Here is a 12,643-nt window from a genome sequence, read left to right as displayed (position 1 = left end):
CATTTGTCAGTGGCGTTCACTATCCTGCTTCGGACACCACTTGTCAGGGCCCGGGACTGGCCAGGTCTCAGGCCCGGCTTAGGTAGGTTCCAGACGCAGACCGCTAAGCTACCTTGCTCAGGAACAGTTTCTCTTAGGTGCTTGAGGGCTATCTACTTTAGCTAGAGAGAGAGACAGTATCTTAGAGAGAGTAAAGCAGTCTTCTTAGAACAGATAGATCTTAGTCTTTAGCAGCGTTTGGTAATCTTTGGCAGAGAGACACCGTGCTGGCATTCTGCAGGTAGCAGGAGAGGAGACAGAATGCGCATGCTCCCCCTGCCTTCTTCTCCAGCCTAATAGAAGGCTGATCTCGTGCTTCTCAACCCTCAACACAGGGATAGAGACTGCCAATTCACCACTGCTCTCATCTCGCGAGCTCGCTCATGCTTGTTAGAACTAAATCTCTCTCCATGCCCTTTTCACCAAGGTGTTCCATTACAGGTATTTCCTATGATTCTCACTCCTTCTAGCTATAGGCTATATGGGCTGCTACAGTAGCTGAGCCAGGATTTGAACCCAACAAGCTGGCTATAGGGTAATGTGTTTCTCATGGAGGAACCAAATCTGTGTAGTCAAGCCATATGCAATCTAAGCTGAGCAAAACTGAGCATGAACAAAATGTAAAAGGCTTTAAGAGATCAAAGTCACTAACACGCAGAGGCTGGGGAAGGGTGAATCCAGGTGGATACGGCATCACCTCACACATTGAGTAAAACTTACCAAATAGGAATCTGCCATCTCAACACTCCTGAGAAGTGAGAGCTATTGCCCCATTGTACAGACAAGGAATTCAAGGTTCAGAGGAATTATGTGGTTTACTCAAGGTCACCCAGCCTGGAAGTGCAAAGCGGGGACTCAAAGCCAGGCTACGCATCCCGCACCCTGTGCTCCCTCCCCTGCATCTTTCAGGCTGGCTACCAGATCTCATTGTCAGAGACTGAGCAGGAGGTGCCCTCTGTAACACATATACACGAACACCAGGCACCTCGTGCCCGACAGCTGACTGCCATTTGCAGGTAAACAAAAGAAATCGCACCCCACAGGAGGTGGCAGAACTATACTCAAATATGCCTGGTGGTCCTTTCCCCACATCACCTCAGGCGCCCACTCCCAGTGTGCCAGTCTTCCTCTCCCTGACCCTCTGCCGCTGAAACCCCTGCTGGCCAGAAAGGCTGCAGATGGGCACACTGGCCCCTGTCCCCAGTGATGGGAGCCTTCCTGCCTGCTCCAGGATTGTCCCTGTCTGTGGGCAGAGGTCCTCCTGCCATGTATGCCGTCAGTAGTGCCCACCCCACTCTGCCTAGGAACCCTGAACCCCATCTAACCCACTACCCCGACTTGGAGAGGAGGCAAGGACTCCTTCCTGGGGCCCAGGCTGCCCAGCCTTGGCCTGGAGGCTTAGCTCCCTACCCTGAGGCCCCTACCCTTTGCTCTGAGACAGCAGCCCTCTCCCAGACATCTCACACTCGCTGTGTTTATGTTTGTCTCCACTTTAGGGATTTATTTCTCTACAAGGGACCCAAGTGACTGAACTTCTTCCTGGCCCTGAGGACCCAGGGAAGCACCTCTTTGAGATCAGCCCAGGTAGGCCTGAGCACCTTCCAGCTCTGTGCTGGGGTGGCCCTGCAGACCCTGCTGGGGTGTCCACAGCCCTGGCCTGGGAAGGGCGGATCTTCATGATGCTCCTATCTCCAAGCACAACTTAGAAATGGGGGCCAAATCTACAGGACACTGCACATCAGGGAAGAAATTAGAAAAATCCAATCCATTATCTGGACCGTTAGCTTTTGGGTGAGAAGAAAATGAAGAGTGTAAAATTCACGATAAACGCAAAGGAAGCAACCAGCTAAGAGGGACATGTTAGGGTGACAGTCCGAATGCAACACCCAGAAATAAGGCTGGAGAAAATGCTAGCACAGATTCAGAATGTTTAAATAAGGCTATCATGAATCCCCAGAGAACTGGAATGTGGTGGGAGGAAGATAAATAATTTTGCCTAGAGAACTGCTATCATATTAGCAGTTACTAAACAATTTTTGAAGTTCCAGGCTTTACAGTGTGGTGGATAACAGATCATAGTGTGAGTGAAAGTGCCTCGCAGATGTGCCCGTGTGGGCACAGCAGGGCCTGGTGCTGCAGTCAGGTGGTGTCTTCTGTAGGTTGGCATCCCCCAGAAGCAGAGCCTGAGACAAGGATTTGAGCACATTTTTTTCCAGTTGATCCCAAAAAGCAGTGGAAAAGGAGTTAGAGAAGGGAAGAAAGCCAGCCAGGGTGAGCCAGTGAGCGGATTGCTGCTGGGCACCCACAGTCCGTTCCCATCTGGGCTTCCTGAGACCATGCAGGATAGGCCTCAGAGGCGTCTCACCCAAGGAGTGAGAGGGTGACCCACCAACACCCACCCATCAGTCTTTGAGAGCTGCTCCTTGGTGGCATTTCTGTCCTGCCCTGCAGATGGGCCACACTCCCTACTGACAAAGAAGGCCTTCAGTCAGCCACAGATATTTGGGGAAGGAGGCCACCAGTGAGATAGGAACAGGAAGGGCTGAGGGGAGTCTGAGCAGGGCACCAAGGGCATCAGCTAGGTTTAGACATCTTTCTGGGAAGCTGTGGCTGTGAATCGAGTGTGCTAGGCCTCACTGGGGATCTGTGAGCCAGGACGTTTCTGGCCACCCCAACCACTGTGAGAAATTGTCTGTCCATTGGCTGTACATTGAGGGATGGTCAGCCCAGGCTCAGCCTACAGGAAACAGCCAGTGGGAGCAGGAGTGAGCAGACTTAAGCCTGGAACGGGGTATGTCTCCTTCCATCTGGGGTGAGGCAGTGGGGCCTGGGTAGGGGGAAGGCAAGGTCAAAGTCAGAGATGGAGGTCAACATAGGCCAGCCATCCGTTGAGAAAGGCACTGAGCATGTGCTGCAAGAACCGGAGGGGGACATCAGTTGTGTGCATGTGAATCTCTGGGTCAGAGCTATTTGCAAGGATTTCTTTGACTCTTGGGGGTAGGGGAAGAAGAAAAGAAGGCCCTTTGCCACATAAGCTGACGTATTCAGAATTTCTGGGAAATAGAACATGGACTTCTTTGTGGACCATTATTCTGCATCCCATAATACTCAAAACATCCGTCTGAGAAGGGGGTAATTTTATACCTATTTTGCAAAACAGACACTAGAGATTAGAAGGAATGAGCAGGTTCCCCGATGACACACACTGGGCAGTAGTGGAATTGGGGCTGTCCTCCCACATAGACCCTGCCACCTGGGGCCTGCTACAGGTGCCAGCACTTCTTCCCACCTAGCCTGGGAAGGTCTAGGGACTTGGTTATAGGAAGGCAGGCTCCTGAACCCCTTTCCCAACCTCAGGAGCAGTGGCCTGGCCAAGCGCCAGTTTCATACAAGTCCCCAGAACTGCCCATCACTGCTCTCCTGCCTCTGTACACATGGCTACCTCAGGGTCTTGGGGCAGAGTCTGGCAGCTGCTGAGGCCGCTCAGGGAAAGTGGGACTGGTAGGGGGCAGTGAGGGGTCCTATCTTCCTTTAGGGAGTGCTCGCAGCCCTCTATAGGCAGAGCACAGCGTCAGTGCTGCCCAGGGCCCTGGAGTATCTCCCTCCTCTCCCCTCCCTCCAGGGACTCCGGACTTTCAGTGTTTCCTATCAGCCTGGACAGACAGAACCTAGGCCACTGTACCCAAGGCCAGTGCCTGGTGCTGGTATCACCTGGTAGAGCCCCGACACTTTACAGCCTATGAAGGCATGAAAGGCCCAGGAAGGATAGGAGTGATCAGGGTTGGGGAGTTGGCAGGTAGGGGACTCTGGGCCTTCCAATGTTAGCCTGGTCCTAAGACAGTGGTTTTTCTGGCAGTTTCTGACCAAAGCTCCAGCTATGGGCCTTGTTGTGGCTAACATTGAATACTAACAATAATATTGGACTAACACCACCTTAAACCACAACCACAAACAATGGCAGGAAGGCCAAGGAAACTACTCACTTCTAGCTCAGCAAACCTCTTCTGTGTCTCTAGCCTTGAGCTGACCTTAAGGGCCCATGAGATCCGTGAGATGAGTAGGGCACAGTCTCATCCTTAAAGAGTCTGGGGTCATTTCCTTCCCTGAACAAACATTTTCTTCAAGACAAGTTGAAAGGCTTTGTCACTAGGCTGAGGATGATTACCTGGCGACAGGAGCAGGAAGTGTCACCAAGGAGGGCCATGCTGTGATGCAGCTCCTGATGGGGTGAATCTGCAGAGGTGAAACACAGGTGGTGTGGGTGGGGTGGTCAATGCAGCCAGGGGGACCCACAGGGCTCCCACAGTCCCACAGGGACTTGGTAAGGGAGCACAGAGAGCAGGGAGCTGAAGAGAGCAGGCAGAACCCTAATAGCCAGAGCTGGAGTCCAGGCCTCAGGCTGGGAATTCAGGGCAAGATGGGAGGAGGAAGTGGTGAGCAGCCAGCCACCACGGTAGGCCCTCACTCCCCACCAGCACCCCTGAGAGGAGGGAATACTTGACAACTCTTGGAAATATGATAGAACACCAAGGACAGTCGTGCATAAAATCAACTGCATACATTTCAAGTCATGGTCGCATGTGCACTCTTCAACTATACTCCAGCGACACTTTTTCAAGAATTAAAAATGGTGAAAATTACGCTGCGAGTGCCATCTAGTGGAGAGACCTGCCCCTTCCAGGACAGACGGTGCAGGTTCTGCTGCCCACCTCCGCTGGTTCAGCCAGGTGGCACTCTGATTCCCAAAGCAACCAGAAACAAAGTGTCCAGCCACTGAGCAAGACACAGGGAAAGCAGTGTTAAAAGGGGACTTTAGTGCCTGCGGGACTGCTCCTGCTGTCCTGTGGCTGTGACTCGCCACCCCACCCCACACAGTCAACACGCAGAACTGAGAAGTGGGAGCGACTGGGCAGAGGTGAGAGAAGCACATAGGAGCACCACAGATAAGGTTGAGGGAGTCGGAAAGGAGGGGTGATTACTTGGAAAATTGCTCAAAGACAGGATTTGCTTTTCATGGTTACCAGGCAGGGAAAATCAAATTGAGGTGATGGCAAATGAGGTTTTGCCAGGCAGAGAGGGGGGACCAGGCACACACCTTGCACCAAGCATCAGTTCCCTAGAGGACCAGGATATGAAGCACCCATGAGACCACAGGCCTGGGTGCTGATGGAGAACAGAGGGTGTAATGGGGCTGCAAACCTGCCAGGATTCTCACAGAGTGGGACAGAGAGGCAAGCTGCTACCTGTAGGTAGTCAGCTGAGATTTGTGGCCAGAACTCAACAGTGAGTTATGAGAAGTGCCCAGTTATGCTCCAGTACCCAGAAAGAGCTGATTGGGAGGAAGCTATGACCTCCATTCATACCATCACCCAGCAGGGGCACTGCAGGCTGGCCCTGGCAAGTGAGCTGAAAGTACCACCGAAAAAGCTTAGAACCAGATATGAAGGAACAGCAGCATTAAGGGCTGGAAACCTAAATGAGACTGTTTGAATGACTAAGAGTGGACTTTGGGTAAAATCAAGAAAGCTGCAACTCAAAGAGAAGGTAGAGAGTGATAGGCATAGTTATTGAGAGGATAAAACCATTTCATGTTTATTCTCCAATGAGAATTTGTATGAGGGTAGGTAAACTGCAATAACAACGAGCAAATCTCAGGATCTTGACTTTTTTTTTTTTTTTGGCCGGGGCTGGGTTTGAACCTGCCACCTCCAGCATATGGGGCTGGCGCTCTACTCCTTTGAGCCACAGGTACCACCCCAGGATCTTGTCTTTCATATCAAGTCAAAACAGAAGTGTAACGGCTGCTCTGAAGTCTGAGTCTGGTTTCCATAGTGGGGCTCCTGCTTTCGGCTGGGTGGCTCATATTTCTGAAGCTTAGGTATTGGAGGCTCCAGTGGAAACTGCCCCATTCTGAGGCCTGGCAGACTGCCTGCTCCCTCCCTCCCACCAGACTTCTTGGGGCCTCCCACCCACTCCCTGTTAAATACATGCATGCTGCAGGCAGTAAGGCCAGATGGGGATGGTATTGAGGTCTTGGGTTCTTAGTTCCAATCTGGTGTCAGGAGCCAAGGTGCTAGCAAAGGGAGCACTGTGCCACGTAGAAATCAGGGCCCTGCGGTCAATGGTGTCCAGGAAGGCTGATATCTGCATGTGGAAAGGAAGCTGCCAGGGGGAGAGATTCCACAGATAGGGAGGCTGAGCCAGGGAGTCATCTCCCTGTCTCTGCCCATTCTCTGTACACACTCAGCAGGGCATGGATATCCCTACCGTGTCTAGACCTATCATGATCTTCCCGACCACTGGTCTCTCAGAGCCAGAGTCAGGAAGAGTTAGGTGGAAGCCTTGCCATCCATGACCTGCATGGTTTAGGACAAGTCCCAGAAGGCCCCTGTGCTGCTGTGCTGTCATTTGTCACCTGGGGTAGGCTGTGGTGAGGATTTGGTGAGAGCCCACTGTCAGGCTCATGGTAGGTTCCTGCTATTTATATGTTCCCTCCCCTCTGCACTCTCTAACTGCTGATCCTTATGACTATAATTCAGCTAATGCTTATCAATTACCTGCACGTTAACAATCCCTATTACTGTGCAGACTGCCCTGATTGAGAGCCCAGGGCAGGTATTGGGCATGGCTAGCCTGAGTGGTTAGGGAAGTTTCCACTGGAGCTGAGCCTTGACAGAGAAGCAAATATTACCTAGATGGGCCAAGAGGAGGGGACCCTCCCAGAAAAAGGCTGGAGTATCCAAGGCCCAGGGGCCAGCAGAGGTCTGGGTCATGGGAGTCCCAGGAGTAGACAATGAGATGGAAAGGGGCTTAGGACCCGACTCATGAAAGGACTTGGGTGCTCAGCAGAGAAGTTTGGACTTAAATCCCTGAAAATCTTCAGCTGGCGAGAAGGATGGTTAAAATCAAACTGTATATCACAAAGATCACTTGGGGTAGGGTGGCAAAGGGGATGAGGAAGACATGTGAGGAGGGTAGTCTGACACTCTTCTCCACTACCATCTGTGCTGTGCTCTCAATCCTCACCCAAGCCAGTGTAGACAGAGAAGACCACTCTGCCACAGGAGGAGCAGGGCCCCTGTGGGAGGCAGGGGGAGGCAAGTCATGTGAAGCTGAGCCCTGATTCTTGTTGTACATTTCCAAGCTCTGGGCAAGTTCCCCAGCTCAAGTCAGACAGCCCTGGTCTGAAAGAGAACTCACAACTTCTCTGTCCTGGGGACTGTTTAACTGGGTTCCAGGTCAGACCCCAGCTCTCTGGGGCAACCAGATCAGGTTTCTTCCCTTCTCTGGGTCTCAGTTTCCCCATGTGTCCAATAAGAGGTCTGGCCTGGCGACCTCCGAGGTGTCTGCCTGCCTTGGTAGAATGGCACCAGTAGGCAGCTGTCACCAAGCTCACCCACATGGAGCCAGTTCCAGCTGCGTCTTATGGCTGCACTGGGTCACTGGAGCCACCCTCGGGCACTGAGCTTTCAGCTGCCTGTCCTCATCCAGCCTACCCTGGAGCAGATAAGATGATTGCTGCCTGCTACGGTGGAGGCCTGACCGTGAAAGGGAGCCAGCACACACAGATCACTCCACAGAAGGAGAATGATACCCGGTGCCTGACTCGCCTGGAGCATCCCTGATCGCATTAGCGCAGCCTGAGTGGGAGGGATGCTGATAGCCGCCTATCTCAGCTCTGGTACCAGGCAGCCTGCCTCTCAGCCTGACCTCGTGGGGCCCCTGCTGAGTTTGCCTGTGGAGCACAGCCCCAGAAAATGGGTAATGAGAGAGGTGAAATTACATGAGGAGTTCACAAGCCATCCCCGCCCCTGATCTGGGAGGGTCAACAAATTCGATAGAGTGACGTTTACACCTCCCTCGCCTGGCCTGTGTCTGGCCCTCCTGTCTTCATTTCTCTCAACTAAACATAGGGATGGGTGTGGCAACTCCCACTGGGGTCTCTGGAAAGAGACCTGTGGCCTGTGCACCTTCCTTACATGACTCTCTTTAACAGAAATACCTGCATAAAGCAGGCCTGTTTGTAATTTTAGATTTTCTAATAAGTATTTTTAAAAATTAAACTAATTGACATTAATTTTAATAATGTATTTAACCTTATAGATCCAAAATATTATCATTTAAATACGTAATCAAAATAAACATCAATGAACTATTTTACATTCTTTATTTCCTTCCAAATCCGTCTGAGTATATTACACTCAGAGTACATCTCCATGTGGATACTAAATTTCCATTGGAAGTGCTTGATGTGTATCCATTTTTAAGTTGTTTTAAATGTTTCAATGTTTTAATTGACATACAGTTGCACATGGTGTACAACATAGTGATATTTCGAGGCATATAATAAACACTAATCAAATCAGGGTAATTAGCAGATCTGGAATCTCAAACATTGATCACATTGATCATTTCTTTGGAATATTCTATACCCTCCCTCTCTCGCTATTTGAAACTATACATCATTGCTAACTATAGTAATCCTTGATCTGTATTTATAAAATTTATGAAAAAGTAGAAAAAGTAGATCCATATGCCAAAGTTATTCCAGACATATTTAAAGGCTTTTCAATAATGGAATTAAATATCCATGTTAAAATGTAAATTAATTAAAATTAAGTTAACAGTTCAGTTGCTCAGTCACACCTGTCACACCACAGCAGCTGCATGCATCAGGTGGCACCAGGTCAGGCAGGGAATGGAATAGTAACCTGAAATCAAAGGATGGGGAGGAAGAAGGAACCAGACAGAAAGAACACGGGCAGGGGCTGCATCTGGAGTCAGACAGACCCAGATTCTCATTGAGCTCTGCCACTCACTGATTAAGAGTACTTGGACCAATCATTTCAATTTTCTTTGTCTCATTTTCATCATCTGATACTAGAAAAGCATCTACCTACTTGACAAGACAGCTGTGACTGTCACGGGAAGTATGACATGTAGGACAGAGGACAGGACAGTTTCTCCCCACCCCCCATCCCTTTCCTTCCTCACCCCCTTCCCTACCCAGTTCTTTCTTTTTCTTTCAGTTCTTTTATCTACCATATAGAAATAAGCTTCAAATGAGATGTCACATTATTTTAGTTCAGTTTCCTAACAAAAAAAAAAAAAAAGGCCTCATAACTCTCTACAGAAGTAGTTCTTAAGTCCACTGGCTCAGCAGAATACTGGAGGGACAGCTGGTCACCCCGATTCCAGAGGTGTGGGCTGGGGTCTGGGCGTCTGATTTTTCTCACATGCTCCAGGGCAATGCTGATGCTGCTCGTCCAGACCCACTCTCTGACAGTGGAGAGACGGCAGAAGAAAGGAAAAATCTTTGTAATTAATACATTTAATGGCACTATTTTCCTGCTTTTGGAGACTGTGTGGCTGGTCCTGAGCACGGGAAGGGGGAGGGTTAGCAAAAGCAGCAGCAGGAGCCCATGGCTGTGTTCAGGGTGCCTGATGTGGAATGCAGAAGGTGACAATCTGGGTAGTGATGGATTCTGGGCACTTTGCTCAAGGGGCTGTCCTCAAGGTCGGGAGGAATCTGGAGGCCACCACACTGACCTGCAGTTCTCAGCTGCCCCACTACAGAGGAAGAAGTGCAGTGGGATGTGCACTTCCCATGCACAGGGACGTGAGGGGTTGTGGTCAGAGCAGGTGTGGCCATACATTGCATGGGGGCCTGGAGGCAGACTCTGCCATGTGTTTTTTAGTGGATCATTAACTAGCACATTCCCTTGAGCACCCCTAGGTGAAAGCAGGTCTTTATAGGCACTCAGGGGCCCTGGAGTTGCTGCATATACTCCTACCAGCTGCCAGGTCCCCACCTGCCATCCACCAGACAGAGATGCCATGCCCATCCTGGGTAATGAAGTCCAGCCAGGCATCTCCACTTCCCACAGCCTGCTGCCCCCACCTGCAATGGACAGACAATCCCCAAGGTTATCAACCTCCACTCTGCAATGCACTAGGCACCTGGAATTGGGTGGGGGAGGTGAGTGACAGAACCCATCCTCACCAAGGCATCCACGCTGTGTGCTGCACGGGGACTGCCCACCTGGAGCAGAGACACCACACTCCACCCCCAAGATGGGCACCTGCAGGCAACTCCAGCCCTCCTCATTTCTGTGCCCAGACTTCCACCAGGCATGGGGAAAAGGTGGCAATCATCACTGGGCAGAGATGGGGGCAGCAGCCTGGAACCAGGAGGCGGGAGGTGGCAGAGGAAACCATTCGAGGGAAGCCCTCAGCACCTGCTCCATGGGCCCATTGGTCTTCACTTACAAAACACAAATTTAAAGATAAAAATCATTAAGAATTTCAAGATAGAAACCACAGAGCATTAAATTCCAAGGGCAGGGCCCTTTGAAGGACAGAGTGGCATTGTGTACCTGTCCTGGTTGAAAGTCATGAACATCTCTGACTGTGGGCTTCTGGATTTAATGCAGGACGTGGCTCCCTGTCCTCTGCTGGGCTCCAACCCATGGATGCAGCCTCTAACATTCTGGCCAATGCATTTCCCTAAATGATCGGGGTCCTCATGCCAGCAAAGGGAAGTGGTTTCTCAGAGCGCAGGGCATGCATGGCCCCCACACACTCCCAGCAAGCGCTCTCCCCTCCAGCACCCTGGCCCTGCCCTGCAGCCTTCCCACTTCTGTCCTGCCAATGGAAACAGTCTAGCACATGCTGCTCAGAGGGCTCCCCCCAATCCAGATGGACAGAAAAGGAGGCTTCAACTGAATATTCCCATGGAAAGTAATGAGGAATGTGACCCTTGGAAATGGCCTGCACCTTCATCCTTGGAGATTGAGGCTGTGTTCCCCACAGGTGATTAAAATGCAGCCACTTCTCTGAAATAAGGCCAATCAGAAAGTGCCTTTAGTGTTTCACAAAAAGGGTCGCTGGCCTGGGCCAGCCTGGCTTCTTGAGTATATAATATGGCCCTCTCTCCAGTGTACTGGCCTTTCTGCCCTCTGTGGTGTGATCCCCGGCCTGCATCCCTCACTCTACATAGCCTGTCCTGCACAGGGGACACTTCCAAGGCCTTCGGGGACTCCAGGACATACTCTGCCCTGCAGTAGGGTGGGTGCACAGATCCAGATTCCAGGCTCACTCTTAGGAGGGTCTCACTCTTAGCAGGCGGCCAGCAGAAGATCAGGCTTGTGCTGCACCATGGCTCTGAAACAGGGTGCGGCAGAAATCACTCAGCTGGTGACAGTTGGCTGGCTGGACAGGAAGGGGTGATGTGCAGGAGAAGGTGTGTTTGGTGCCAGTGCAGAACAAAGATGTAGATAAAATTCTTTACGAGTGATCTCAGCTAGACTAAATCCCTAGATAAATTAGGATGTAGGGAGGAATGTGGCAGGGGATTAGTAGGTGGGGGCTGAATGACCCAGGTCACCTCTGGGAAACCAAGCCCAAGTATAGAGGCTTCTCTAACCAGGAGATGTCAGCCCAGGAGCTCTCATAGACACAAGGCCTTCCTACTCAGTGTCACAAGAGTCAGTTGCATCAGCACCGCCTGTGAGCTTGTGGGGAATACAGACTCTAGGGCTCCACCCAGAACTACTGGAACAGAATTGGGTTACAGCAATGTGCCCTGGGTGATTTGCATGCATATTACAATCTGAAAAGCAGCCCTCGGGAGCACACCATGAGCTGGGTTACCCAAGCCCAGACTATGAGCTCCTGAAGGAGGGAATCCTTGGGTGAGCTCAGAGCCTGGTGCTTGGCCCTTAGAAGGTGCTTGATAAATTAAACCAATGAAGAAGCAGTAATTCAAAAGCAGAAAGAATGCCGAAAGTGATGGGAGAGAGGGGAAAGCAATAATGAGAATTGCGTCTGGTTCTCAGATTGGAAACTGAGCTTCAGACCATGGCTGACCATCCAGGGCCTGATTCTGGCCCATGGACATTATTTTGTTTGGCTGGTGAAATAATTTTAAAATATTTTACCCATTAAAAAATATGGATTTCTGTAGGGCAAATATGGGCCTGCTTTCTCCATATAAATGGCAGAAGCTAAGTAACAGGGGTCACCTTTAGACAGAGCGTGAGAGCTCTCCAGATGGGCAGACCCCTGACCACTCCCTAGAACCCAGCTCCTTCTACCTCCTGCCCAATCCCTGTAGGGAGTGAGTCTGTGTAGCCTAAGGTTGATCATAATATACTCAAAAGCAAAGATGGCTAGAAAATGACGGTGATTGTGTATTGGTTGAATTATTTGACACCTTCAATTATTTGTCATGTGGCATCACACTGCTGCTTAGTCACACTGTCTGAGTTTTAATCCTAGCTCTGCCTCTCACCATGTCTGGGATGTCTTATAACCCCTTAAAAATTCAGGCTCCTCGGCTCGGCGCCTGTGGCTCAAGTGGCTAAGGTGCCAGCCACGTACACCTAAGGTGGCAGGTTCAAATCCAGCCCGGGTCTGCCAAACAACAATGACGGCTGCAACCAAAAAATAGCTGGGCGTTGTGGGCACCTGTGGTTCCAGCTACTTGGGAGGCGGAGGCAGAAGACTCGCTTGAGCCCAGGAGTTGGAGGTTGCTGTGAGCTGAGATGCCACGGCACTCTACCCAGGGGCACAGCTTGAGGCTCCTGTCTCAAAAAAAAAAAAA

The 12,643-nt window shown here is 50.8% G+C and overlaps 1 protein-coding gene across 2 annotated transcripts in view; it reads left to right on the top strand.

Moving 5' to 3' along the window:
- The window catches only part of ARHGAP22 (Rho GTPase activating protein 22), a 191,505-nt gene that overhangs the window by 89,349 nt on the left and 89,513 nt on the right, over window positions 1–12,643 (top strand). For both annotated transcript variants that reach the window (XM_003801648.3, XM_003801649.3), the window contains exon 3: window positions 1,536–1,623. In XM_003801648.3, coding sequence (XP_003801696.1) covers window positions 1,536–1,623 — 88 coding nt within the window. The remainder of the gene's footprint in view (window positions 1–1,535; window positions 1,624–12,643) is intronic.

Source organism: Otolemur garnettii, unplaced genomic scaffold (genome assembly GCF_000181295.1).
Source record: "Otolemur garnettii isolate 467f Iridium unplaced genomic scaffold, OtoGar3 scaffold00217, whole genome shotgun sequence".
Lineage (NCBI taxonomy): Eukaryota > Metazoa > Chordata > Mammalia > Primates > Galagidae > Otolemur > Otolemur garnettii.
The sequence above is the reverse complement of the archived record's forward strand: the minus strand, read 5'-3'. Positions and strand labels throughout refer to the sequence as shown.